This window comes from Astyanax mexicanus, unplaced genomic scaffold (assembly GCF_023375975.1).
Source record: "Astyanax mexicanus isolate ESR-SI-001 unplaced genomic scaffold, AstMex3_surface scaffold_43, whole genome shotgun sequence".
Lineage (NCBI taxonomy): Eukaryota > Metazoa > Chordata > Actinopteri > Characiformes > Acestrorhamphidae > Astyanax > Astyanax mexicanus.
The window spans coordinates 110,551-123,458 of record NW_026040053.1 but is presented as its reverse complement, the minus strand read 5'-3'; the positions used below and the strand labels follow the sequence as shown (position 1 = coordinate 123,458).

Here is a 12,908-nt window from a genome sequence, read left to right as displayed (position 1 = left end):
TCTGTTTTAATTTCCTGCAAAGCAAACCTGGTTAAAGTTGCAGCAGCTGCGGTCAGTACTTTAACGAGTAGAAAGATTATTAAGATTATTTGGTTTGAATCGCCGGTTTTAATCCCGAGACATGCTGCTTCTCCATCAGCAGCCAGAGTCCGAGAGAGAGAGAGAGAGAGAGAGAGAGAGAGTACAGTAGGTCATGCTGTTTCTCCTTCAGCAGCCGGAGTCTGAGAGAGAGAGAGAGAGAGAGAGAGAGAGTACAGTAGGTAATGCTGTTTCTCCTTCAGCAGCCGGAGTCTGAGAGAGAGAGAGAGAGAGAGAGAGTACAGTAGATCATGCTGTTTCTCCTTCAGCAGCCGGAGTCTGAGAGAGAGAGAGAGAGAGAGAGAGAGAGTACAGTAGGTAATGCTGTTTCTCCTTCAGCAGCCGGAGTCTGAGAGAGAGAGAGAGAGAGAGAGTACAGTAGGTCATGCTGCTTCTGCATCAGCAGCCAGAGTCTGAGAGAGAGAGAGAGAGAGAGAGAGAGAGTACAGTAGGTCATGCTGCTTCTGCATCAGCAGCCAGAGTCTGAGAGAGAGAGAGAGAGAGAGAGAGTACAGTAGGTCATGCTGCTACTCCATCAGCAGCCGGAGTCTGAGAGAGAGAGAGAGAGAGAGAGAGAGAGTACAGTAGGTCATGCTGCTACTCCATCAGCAGCCGGAGTCTGAGAGAGAGAGAGAGAGAGAGAGAGAGAGAGTACAGTAGATCATGCTGTTTCTCCATCAGCAGCCAGAGAGAGAGAGAGAGAGAGAGAGAGAGAGTACAGTAGGTCATGCTGCTACTCCATCAGCAGCCGGAGTCTGAGAGAGAGAGAGAGAGAGTACAGTAGATCATTATGCTGCTTCTTCATCAGCAGCCGGAGTCTGAGAGAGAGAGAGAGAGAGAGAGAGAGAGAGAGAGAGAGAGAGAGAGAGTACAGTAGATCATTATGCTGCTTCTTCATCAGCAGCCGGAGTCTGAGAGAGAGAGAGAGAGAGAGAGAGAGAGAGAGAGAGAGAGAGAGAGAGAGTACAGTAGATCATTATGCTGCTTCTTCATCAGCAGCCGGAATGGAAAAGAGGCAAATCTGACTTCACAGGTATTGGAGGAGGTATGCACTGGTTCTTACCCTCCTAGTGTTGGAGCATCGCAGTGATAGGGGGATAAAAAACACTACACACTAAAAACAGTTGGGCTAAAAATAACCCAATATGGGTTATTTTCAACCCAACCGCTGGGTTATTATAGCACCAGCCCAGCAGTAGTTAATTTGACCCAGCAAGATGGGTTGACCCATTATAACCCAGCAGTTGAGTTAAAATATACTACCCAAATGCTGGGTCAAATTAACTGCAAATTAAGGTAATTTCAACTACACATATTTGTTATCTACTCCACCCAAATGCTGGGTCAAAGTAATTTAAATTCTGGGTTGTTTCACCAGCGAGATACATTTGTTCAGTTACCTATCCAAATGGTTGGTGAAATTAACAGAAATGACAGATTAATTCTAACACACCATAGTTTAATCCTTTGTGAAATAAACTGCTATAAACTATATGTTATGCAATAAACACCTAAACAATAATGTAATTTTTACAAGGCACTGCCTTGAAATTTATTATAACTGAATGCCAACAATGTAAAATGTAACAATTATTCATATTAATTATAACTAAAATATTATTGTGATTAAAATTCCAAAGCCTGTCCAGCAAGGATTGTCATTTCCCGGTGTCAGGACATGGGTAAGGTCTGGATGCCATGGCCTCATGGAGGTGCTCCACCATATTTGTTCCAGGCTAAAAAAGATAGAAAGAATGCAAAAGAGTAAGTGAGTGTGAGAAAGGACCATTTAAAATAAAGAATAGTTAGGTTTATAAATTGGAAAGGATTCAGAGCATCTCAAATTCAAAATTCTAAACATGAGTACTCTACCTTCTATTGCATAGTAACAGAATAGTTAAACTTAAGCCTTCAGAACAGAAATGTCCTTCACAAATTATTAAAAAAGAAATAAAGCCAGATTGCAGTCAATTTACATTTACTGTCAATGAAACAAACATATATACATCCATTATTTTACATGCTTCTAAGCTGTGCACTTTGGGTGGCAATTTCATCCTCCAGAAACTTAAGCTGGGAGAGTCTTTAGCAGCCCTCTTCAGTGCATTTGATTTTGAGAGGAGCTGTACCATTTTGCTCCCAGCCTTGCCCTCTGCTTGCTTCCTGTCTCTCTCTGCACCCCCCCCCCCCACACACACACACACACACACACATTAGACGAACACTTAAACTTTATTCTCACAAAAAAATCCTGTCATAAAAAAAGTATTTTAGAATCGCTAGCTATGTTGTAAAAATGTTTGCAAAGACCTACACGAAAAAGCTAAGCTAAGCTAGCAAATTAGCCTGCTGGCTAGCAAATCAGTTAGCAGTATTCCCCCTAATTCGTTTAGTTACAGTGAAATAAAGCTGATAGTTAATGATAAAGTGGGAATTAGGGTCCTTACACTAGCTATAACACAACACAGACACCGTGAATTAAATATTTACCACAAAGATGATCAGTCTCTCTCGAGCACCTGCGAGCTGCTGAAGGAGCATGGAGCCTGTCTGGGCGCGAAATGGTGGAGGAGGAGCACGTCCTGTAAACGTGATGACAGTCGAAGCACAAACAACCCAGCTGCTGGGTCAACTGATGCATGTTGGGTTGAAGAACTTTGCGAAATTTTGACCCAGCACATGAGTTGCACAAAAACAACCCAAATCCCCCCAAAAATAACCCAGTTCCCATAGAAATAACTCATAATGGGTTAGACATTTCATAACCCAGCAGATGAGTAGTTAAAATAACCCAGCAGTTTTTAGTGTGTACAAATCTAAAATATAACATAGTGTTTTATATATATTACTAATATTGTTGACTGTATTAATTGATGTATTTGATACTGGTGCTTCTTTGTTTTAAGAAATTTCATAGGAAATTCAGTGTGTTTTGAATGCGTTTACGGTTATAGATTTATTAGAAAAAGAAATGTGCTTGTAAGAATTTATTTATAATCAATAACTGAAACTGTTGGGAATGTATTTACATATTTATGTAGGTAAACTGGTAGAATGAAACGATATGAAACTATTTGAAACTTTATATTTATGATTTAAATATATTTGAACCATTATCACTTTTAATAAGAGTTATGTAGCTCTTTAACAGATGTAGAACATGTTAAAATATCAGTTGATAATACTTGATAATATGTTTGTGTTAATGAGCAGAAAACTGATATTTTATTATTATTATGATTAAAGATATTATTATAATTTGATTGAAATGTTTTTGTTATGTTATGTTTTGTAAATGTTATGTTTTTACAGATGTTTTCATCTTTTTAATTTTCTGGAATTTTATTCTTTTTTTGTCTAAATGTGATTTGATCTTTATCCAAGGTATTGAAAAATATAATCTGAATAAATAAATGATACAATCAGCCATAAAATATTATAGTTCTGGTGTAAAAAATAAGTGAACTCTTGTTTTACTGACCTCAAAATAGCTAATAAGAGTCCAGTATTAGCATAACTGGAGTCTCGCTAGAAGGCAGCAGGGGACAGCAGAAGGCAGCAGGAGGCAGTAGAAGGCAGTAGAGGGCAGCAGGGGATAGCTGAAGGCAGTAGAAGGCAGTACAGGACAGCAGGGGGCACTAGAAGGCAGAAGGGGCACTAGAGGGTAGCAGAAGGCAGCACGGGGCACTAGAGGGCAGCAAGGAGGCAGTAAAAGGCAGCAGGAGGCAGTAGAGGGCAGCAGAGCTCAGTAACCCCAGGCTGATGTTGGGTAACTGTGGGTACAATAACCTGCGGGTGACTGACTGCTGACCCTGGCAAACGTGACGCACCATGTGTAACACACACACTCACACACACACACACACACACACACAGACAGCAGGGTACTGCATGCCACCCACTCTACTGTCACTGCAGAACCTGGTACCTCCGGGAGGGTAAACTAGGATACGGAGGATGAAACAAAGTGAAAAAAATTAATTATTTAAAAATTTATTCCTTATAAAGTCATTTTGGGACTTTTCTATTTGGCCGTACATTATGAAATATGTGTGTGTGTGTGTGTGTGTGTGTGTGTGTGTGTGAGAGAGAGAGAGAGAGAGAGAGAGAGAGAGAGAGTGTGTGTGTGTGTGTGTGTGTGTGTGTGTGTGAGAGAGAGAGTGTGTGTTACTGATACAGTTCTTGTGGCACTCCTGTGTGTGTGTGTGTGTGTGTGAGAGAGAGAGAGAGAGAGAGAGAGAGAGTGTGTGTGTGTGCGTGTGTGTGTGTGTGAGAGAGAGAGAGAGAGAGTGTGTGTGTGTGTGTGTTTTTGTGAGAGAGAGAGAGAGAGAGAGTGTGTGTGTGTGTGTGTGTGTGTGTGTGAGAGAGAGAGTGTGTGTTACTGATACAGTTCTTGTGGCACTCCTGTGTGTGTGTGTGTGTGTGTGTGTGTGTGTGTGTGTGTGAGAGAGAGAGAGTGAGTGTGTGTGTGTTACTGATACAGTTCTTGTGGCACTCCTGTGTGCGTGTGTGTGTGTGTGTGCGTGTGTGTGTGTGTGAGAGAGTGAGTGTGTGTGTGTTACTGATACAGTTCTTGTGGCACTCCTGTGTGTGTGTGTGTGTGTGTGTGTGTGAGAGAGAGAGAGAGAGAGTGTGTGTGTGTGTGTGTGTGTGTGTGAGAGAGAGAGAGAGAGAGTGTGTGTGTGTGTGTGTTTTTGTGAGAGAGAGAGAGAGAGTGTGTGTGTGTGTGTGTGTGTGTGTGTGAGAGAGAGTGTGTGTTACTGATACAGTTCTTGTGGCACTCCTGTGTGTGTGTGTGTGTGTGTGTGTGAGAGAGAGTGAGTGTGTGTGTGTTACTGATACAGTTCTTGTGGCACTCCTGTGTGTGTGTGTGTGTGTGTGTGTGTGTGTGAGAGAGAGAGAGTGTGTGTGTTACTGATACAGTTCTTGTGGCACTCCTGTGTGTGTGTGTGTGTGTGTGTGTGAGAGAGTGAGTGTGTGTGTGTTACTGATACAGTTCTTGTGGCACTCCTGTGTGTGTGTGCAGAGTGAAGATAATCACACTGCTGTTTACACTCCTATTCACTATAGTTCGTACAGCAGAGTGTGTACAGGAAACACTGTCTGTCCTCTGGACTTGTCTGTCTGACCTGTGTGTCTGCTTTGGTCTCTCTCTGTCCTTTTGTCTGTCTGTCCTTCTGTCTGCCTGTTTGTCTGTGTGTCACTCTGTCTGTGTGTGTCTGTCTCTCCTTCTGCTTGTCTATCTGTCTGTCTGTGCTTCTCTCTGTCTATCTCTCTGTCTGTCCTCATGTCTGTCTGTTCTTCTATTCTCTCTGTCATCTGTCTATTTGTCTGTCTGTCCTTCTGTCTGTCTATCTCTCTGTCTGTCCTTGTGTCTGTCTGTCCTTCTGCCTGTCTGGCCCTCTATCTGTCTCTCTTCCTTTCCCTCATCAGTCTGTCCTTTTGTCTGTCTATCCTTCTGTCTGTCTGTCTTTCTGTTTGTCCGTCTGTGTGTCTGTGTGTCTGTCTTTTTTTCTGTCACTCTGTCTGTCCTTCTGCTTGTATATCTGTCTGTTTGTCCCACTGTCTGCGTGTCTGTCTTTCTTTCTTTCTTTCTATCTGTCTGTCTGTCCGGCTGCAGTAAATACAGGACTGACCACCGGCCCCTAATAGATAAAAAAAAAAGGGTGACCTTTGACCTATATTCCTTCTGTTATCAGGGTTGTGTGATAAGCAGCTCTATACTGTAAGTCCTGTAATACACTCTCTCACATACACACTATCAAACACACACACACACACACTCTCACACACACACACACACACACACTCTCTCTCTCTCACACACACACACACACACACACACACACACTGACTCTGCGCTCTGTCGGAACTCGGATATCCCAATTTCCCACCAGTCGGATATCAGACTCTCTTTCCTGCTTGTTCTGACTTCCTTACTTTGCCATAATTCCAGAAACAAACAACACAGTTGTAGCCTTAATTAGAAAAAACAACACATAAAACTATTCTGCACTATATAAAAAGTCATAATTCTTTATATAAATAAAATCCTAAATAAAGCTACAAATATTACAGAACCAAAACAGTGTGTTTAAATCAGAAGTACAGCCTAAATTTTGACACCAAAACAGACTTCACCGGGTAAATTTAATCAGTTTAATTTTTTTTAATTTAAATATAATTTTTTTAGCTTGTTCTGGTTGATGCGTTTTAAAATCGTCAGCGTCCTGTCATTACTTTCCCACCGCGCTCTGCAAATTTATTTGGTGCTTGGATTTGGCGCCCCCTCTAGTGCAGCGGCCCTATGCATCGCATAGGCTGCATACCCCCTTTTTGCGCCACTGGTCTTATGTGTGTAGCTTGTAATAAGCTCTATCTGGACAGGATTATTTTCTCAGGGGGTTCTGGGGTAAATTTCTCTTTTATGGGGGTCCTCTGTGGTTTTATTCCTGTCCGGAACGACCATGTGCATGTTTTTCTCAGAAGTACTCTGAGAAAATTACAGGCTGAATTATCTACTGTTTATCGTAATTAATGTTTATTTTATTAAAGGCGAGAAGACGAAACTCAGAGATGTGCATCCGGACGGGACTAAAATTACCGGAGGAGCACGGAGTTCAGAGAAAAACAGTAGATAATTCAGCCTATAATTTTCACAGAGGACGTCTGAGAAAAACACATACATGATCGTTCTGGACGGGAATAAAATCACAGAGGATAAAAACCGCATAAAAGAGAAAATTACCCCAGAACCCCCTGAGAAAATAATCCTGTCTGGATTTAAATTGAATAGCATGTAATGTAAATAATAACAAATAATAATAATAACAATACAGATTATTATGATTTCTATAATTAAGAAAAAAATACATAAGCATTTATTCAATGTTCTTTGCTAGCTTTGTACGCCTGACACACACACACACACACATACACACACACACACACACACACACGCACACACGCACGCACGCACACACACACACACACACACACACACACACACACACACACACACTCTCTCTGGGGCTGGGGCTCGGTTAGGGGTAGGAGGGAGGAGCGGAGTTCAGTCTGTCAGTCTGTGGAGAACACTGCTCTACCCGAGTAGCTCCACCAGCTTCTACAGCTTCTCTACTCCAGCAGAGGCGATTTATTATCGATTAATTGATTGCCTTGTATCGGCGGCACGCGCACGCACGTGCTGCATTGATTGATAACAATAATAACAATAATGAATTCCTTGTTTGATCTGTTTTCTGCACAGAAGAGGCCTGTGACAGTTCTGGGTAAGCCAACCAACTAACCTAGCTATCTGTCTGCACACACTTTCTCTTACACTTTGTCTTAATATGCTGAATTAGATCGATTTTCTGATCGATTAGACCGGATTTAGAAGGTTTAAAGTCTTTGCTGTGCTGGGGAAATCACGGTTTATTAATTATGAGTGCTAAAATTGCAATAAACTGGATTGTAATTGTACTGGGCGGCTGTTGTGAGGCTTTTCTATAGCTGGATTTGAAGGATCCAGGTCCGGGGAACTGAAAATCCGCCCATGGATTTTGTTCCACCTGCCTGGGCGGCTATGCTGCAGCTGTGCTGCAGCAGAGCCGCCCTGGCAGGTGGAACTAAATCCCGGAGCGGATCCATAAAGTCAGGATGTGGATTTTCCAGCATTTGCCAGCTGTCTAGCAACTGACTAGCTGGGTTAGCTGGCTAACGCTAACGTTAGCTTCCTAATGGCGTTTTGTATTGGATTTCGTAGCTAGGATAAGCTAAGCTAAGATAACATTTAGTATCTATATACTTAGCAACAATTTATACACAATTTAAAAAAGTTAGCTATCTACTTACTAACAGAATTAATCTAGATTAATCTAATAATTTAGCGCGGGTTAATATAATATAAGATAATAATATAAGCTTAGATAAAGCTTACTTAGCTTAAGCTAAGCTAACTAGCTAAGGTAAGCTAAGCTAACTCTTTTACAACGGGTAACTGTTAAGTTATCTACGCTATTTGTTAGCTAGCCTCTAGCTTTAGCTTTAGCTTAAGCTAAAACCATAATAACGAACTAAACGCTAACTTAACGTATTTGTCAGCGATATGTACTGATTATTTGCGTTATTTGTATCTTCAATTATCCAGCATTAATCCACAATTCAAAAGATGCACTTTGTATGCAGTTAAACTAGCCATCTTTAGCTAGCTAGCTAAGCTAAGCTGAGCTAAGGCAAGCTAACGTAGCTAACAAACAAGCTGGATGATTAAGCATGAAGGATATTATTTGGCTTTTTAACTCTTTAATAGCTATATTTTTAATATTTTATCATATTTGGCGTTAAATTATTTCAGTGAGGCACCTAAATTACTTCACTTTTTTTCTAACAGCTCAGTTTTTACCTGTAAAAGTCTAAAAATTCAAATTTCAGAATTCAAAATTCTCTGTAAAACAGTTTACACTAGTATGAACTAGGGGTGGGCGATATGGCTCTAAAATAATATCACGATATTTCAGGGTATTTTTGCGATAACGATATACTTGGCGATATAGGAAAACAGAAAAATAATAAATTAATTTCAGGAATATAGTATAATAGTACAACAGAATAAACATAATGTGGCAAAATAAATAATATAGCATAAAATAATATAATGCGGCAAATAATAATGCAGAATATTTAGTGCATGCATATAAACTGCAAACTAAAACAATTATACAATAAATACACCTAAAGCTTCACAGTAAATAATAGACTACTTTTAAGACAGAACAGCCCTATTATCACGATATGGATTTTTAATATCACGATATTTCTGTCACGATATATTGTATACAATATAATATTGCCCACCCCTAGTATGAACTCTACTACAAAGACACTTTGTGAACAATGTGGAAAAATAAATAAATAATGCATGACCACGACTTAATAAAGCATGGGAACACGATTAAGATTAAGTCATGAAGACAGTTTATATGGCCAGTTTGTATGGTTATCTCAATCCCATGCTTTAATAAGTCATGGGCATGCTTTAGGATTTTGTTCCCACGCTTTAAAAACATCATTGCCACCCATAAGGATCTTGTTCCAATGCCCATCATGGCCATACATTAGTATCTAGTTCCTGCACTTTAATAAGTAATTTCCCTGCATTATGAACTTGTTGCATTGCTTTAATAAGTTGTTGTCACACATTAATTTGTCATGAATGTGGTCATACTCAGTACAGGTGTAGTACAGTTGGAGTAAAATGCTTGTATAATTGTATAACCAACATCAAGCAATAAGATATAAAATAAGCTTAATTGCTAAAATAATTCCCTTTTGTAAGCCCTTTACACCGTTTAAAGCTAGAACAGCTTGTACTCTTCTGGGAAGGCTTTCCACAAGTTTTAGGAGTGTGTTTATGTGGAATAGTCAGGTAGAGTCTGGTTGTGGTGTGCTTTCCACCGCGTATCCAACGCTCTGTGTTGCTGTGTTTGATGATTTGAAGTTGAATGGATTTGAGCTGCTTGATCACGTAAACTCTCATTCCATGAGTCTCTCTACGCTTTACTGTTGTTGATGAACTCTGAAGCTACATGAAGTTTGGAGGTGTGTAGTGATGAACTCTGAAGCTACATGAAGTTTGGAGGTGTGTAGTGATGAACTCTGAAGCTACATGAAGTTTGGAGGTGTGTAGTGATGAACTCTGAAGCTACATGAAGTTTGGAGGTGTGTAGTGAGTGATGAACTCTGAAGCTACATGAAGTTTGGAGGTGTGTAGTGATGAACTCTGAAGCTACATGAAGTTTGGAGGTGTGTAGTGATGAACTCTGAAGCTACATGAAGTTTGGAGGTGTGTAGTGAGTGATGAACTCTGAAGCTACATGAAGTTTGGAGGTGTGTAGTGATGAACTCTGAAGCTACATGAAGTTTGGAGGTGTGTAGTGATGAACTCTGAAGCTACATGAAGTTTGGAGGTGTGTAGTGATGGATTCTGAAGCTACATGAAGTTTGGAGGTGTGTAGTGAGTGATGAACTCTGAAGCTACATGAAGTTTGGAGGTGTGTAGTGATGAACTCTGAAGCTACATGAAGTTTGGAGGTGTGTAGTGATGAACTCTGAAGCTACATGAAGTTTGGAGGTGTGTAGTGATGAACTCTGAAGCTACATGAAGTTTGGAGGTGTGTAGTGATGAACTCTGAAGCTACATGAAGTTTGGAGGTGTGTAGTGATGAACTCTGAAGCTACATGAAGTTTGGAGGTGTGTAGTGATGAACTCTGAAGCTACATGAAGTTTGGAGGTGTGTAGTGAGTGATGAACTCTGAAGCTACATGAAGTTTGGAGGTGTGTAGTGATGAACTCTGAAGCTACATGAAGTTTGGAGGTGTGTAGTGATGAACTCTGAAGCTACATGGAGTTTGGAGGTGTGTAGTGATGAACTCTGAAGCTACATGGAGTTTGGAGGTGTGTAGTGATGAACTCTGAAGCTACATGGAGTTTGGAGGTGTGTAGTGAGTGATGAACTCTGAAGCTACATGAAGTTTGGAGGTGTGTAGTGAGTGATGAACTCTGAAGCTACATGGAGTTTGGAGGTGTGTAGTGAGTGATGAACTCTGAAGCTACATGAAGTTTGGAGGTGTGTTCTAGTCAGAATTACAGTGGAGATGTCAGGAATTATAATTTCTACTAGTAATATAGTAATTATAGATATCTAATAATAGATATATAATAATAGATAACTTTAGCTACAATATAGCTGAAATTAATGCAAATAAGAGAGAGGACACTGGGCACAGAGTCACGGTTGAACAGGGCATGTTTTTAGCAGACAAACAAATTGCTATTGATTAACCACTTCTACAGATATCCCCAGATAACTTCCCCCGAAATAGCAGAGGTTTGCTTGAACAAAAAGCAGTTCTCTTTTAATTATAAAAACAACATTTAAACAAAAAGGAATGAAGATAAGCAGACTATAGGGGTTGGCAATAGTCCATGGATTCTTAAAAAGTAAAGTTTTTACATTTATTTAGCTAGTTATTTAAATAACAAATCCATATATTCATCTCCCAATGGTCTTAAAAATGTCAAAGAAGTGACCAAAAAAAAAGTTTGGACTAATTTTCCAGATTTCACAATAAAATGAATTTACTGACTTAACAGCAGACTAAATTAAGATGATACACTAATACAGTTTATTTGTCCCACCATCTTCACAGGTCAATTGCTGTAAAACATTTTAATGTTAGCATAATGCAGTAAACAATCCAGTTAAAACAACAACACAAATCTAAAATATACAAAAAAAAGTATAAAATACACATTTTTTGTTTGACTAAAATTAATTAGTCTAATTAAAACTAGAATAAAAGTAAAAAGAATAAAAGACTAAAAATAGACTAAGAATAAAACTAAATCAAAGTCATCTGTCAAAATGTGAACTATAATTGAACTCACTTTTAGTCCAATGGCTGAAACATCAAATATTTGAAACACTTTTACATTTAGAAGTGACAGTTTAAGAAAAGAAGAGGCAGACTCTGTTACAGTTTATTTAAAATAAACACAGGGTATAGGCATACATATTGATGATAATAAAACTATATGACTTGACTTATTGTTTTGGCAGGTGTGTCTGGGTGTGTGTGAGGCGGCAGCATGGCCGCGATGATCCCGCCGGTCAAGCTGAAATGGCTGGAGCACCTGAACAGCTCGTGGATCTCCGAGGACAGCGAGTCCATCTCCACCCGCGAGGGCGTGGCCCTGCTCTACGCCAAGCTCCTGGCCAATAAGGAGGTGGTGCTGCTGCCCCAGCAGGTGCTGTGCCTGAAGGGCCCTCAGCTGCCGGACTTCGAGCGAGAATGTCTGTCCAGCGACGAGCAGGAGCACTACCTGGACGCCCTGCTGGCCAGTCAGCTGGCGCTCGCCAAGACCGTGTGCTCGGACTCGCCGTTCGCCGCCGCCCTGCGTAAGCGTCTCCTGGTCCTGCAGCGCGTCTTCTACGCCCTGTCCAACAAGTACCACGACAAGGGCAAGGTGAAGCAGCAGCAGCACTCGCCTGAGAGCACGCTGGGCTCGGCGGAGCTGCAGGCGGTCAGCGAGCGGCCGCGCTCCAGCACCGACGCCCTGATCGAGATGGGCGTGAGGACGGGCCTCAGCCTGCTGTTCGCCCTGCTGCGCCAGAGCTGGACGCTGCCGCCCGCCGGACCCGGCATGAACCTCTGCAACGACGTCATCACCACCGCCATCGAGGTGGTGGGCTCCCTGCCGCCGCTGTCGCTCGCCAACGAAAGCAAGATCCCTCCCATGGGCCTGGACTGCCTGGCGCAGGTCACCACCTTCCTGAAGGGCGTGACCATGCGGCACTCGGGGGCGGACGTGGTGGGCCGACGGCTGGCGTGCGAGCTGCTCTTGGGGCTGGCGGCTCAGCGGGGGTCGCTGCGGTACCTGCTGGAGTGGGTGGAGATGGCGCTGGCCGCCTCGGCGGGGGTCAGCAGCCTGGAGCCCAGCCAGACCGTACAGAACCAGGAGGGCCTGATGGGATACGACTGCTTTATGAACATCCTGATGCAGATGAGACGCTCATTGGTACGTAATCTCTTCATTATATCTTATCTCGTATCGTATGCAATATTAGTGCCATTTTATTATGTATTTTTTGCACTATAATGCACCCTTAAAAAACTTTAATTTGTATGAATTCTATCAGTCAGGTAGTAAGGAGCAGTAAAGACACTCCACTGAAGTACAGAGTTATACAGGAGTTTCAGTTTAGTTCTCCAGCACTAAGGCTAGGTGCAGCAGCATTAGCATTAGCCGCAAACAACAGCACTAGCTC

The 12,908-nt window shown here is 41.6% G+C and overlaps 1 protein-coding gene and 1 long non-coding RNA gene across 6 annotated transcripts in view; one reads left to right on the top strand and one right to left on the bottom strand.

Moving 5' to 3' along the window:
- Nucleotides 1-1,602: 1,602 nt before the first annotated feature.
- Nucleotides 1,603-2,970, bottom strand: LOC125795222 (uncharacterized). The gene is made up of 2 exons (XR_007434234.1): nt 2,569-2,970; nt 1,603-1,814 (listed from the first exon to the last, which is right to left on the bottom strand). It is a non-coding gene; the product is annotated as an uncharacterized LOC125795222 (long non-coding RNA).
- Nucleotides 2,971-7,126: 4,156 nt separating this feature from the next.
- The window catches only part of herc1 (HECT and RLD domain containing E3 ubiquitin protein ligase family member 1), a 110,927-nt gene continuing 105,145 nt past the window's right edge, over nt 7,127-12,908 (top strand). For all 5 annotated transcript variants that reach the window (XM_049473670.1, XM_049473669.1, XM_049473668.1 and 2 more), the window contains exons 1-2: nt 7,127-7,367; nt 11,700-12,658. In XM_049473670.1, the coding sequence (XP_049329627.1) occupies nt 11,729-12,658 (930 nt within the window). In that variant the 5' untranslated portion in view covers nt 7,127-7,367; nt 11,700-11,728. The remainder of the gene's footprint in view (nt 7,368-11,699; nt 12,659-12,908) is intronic.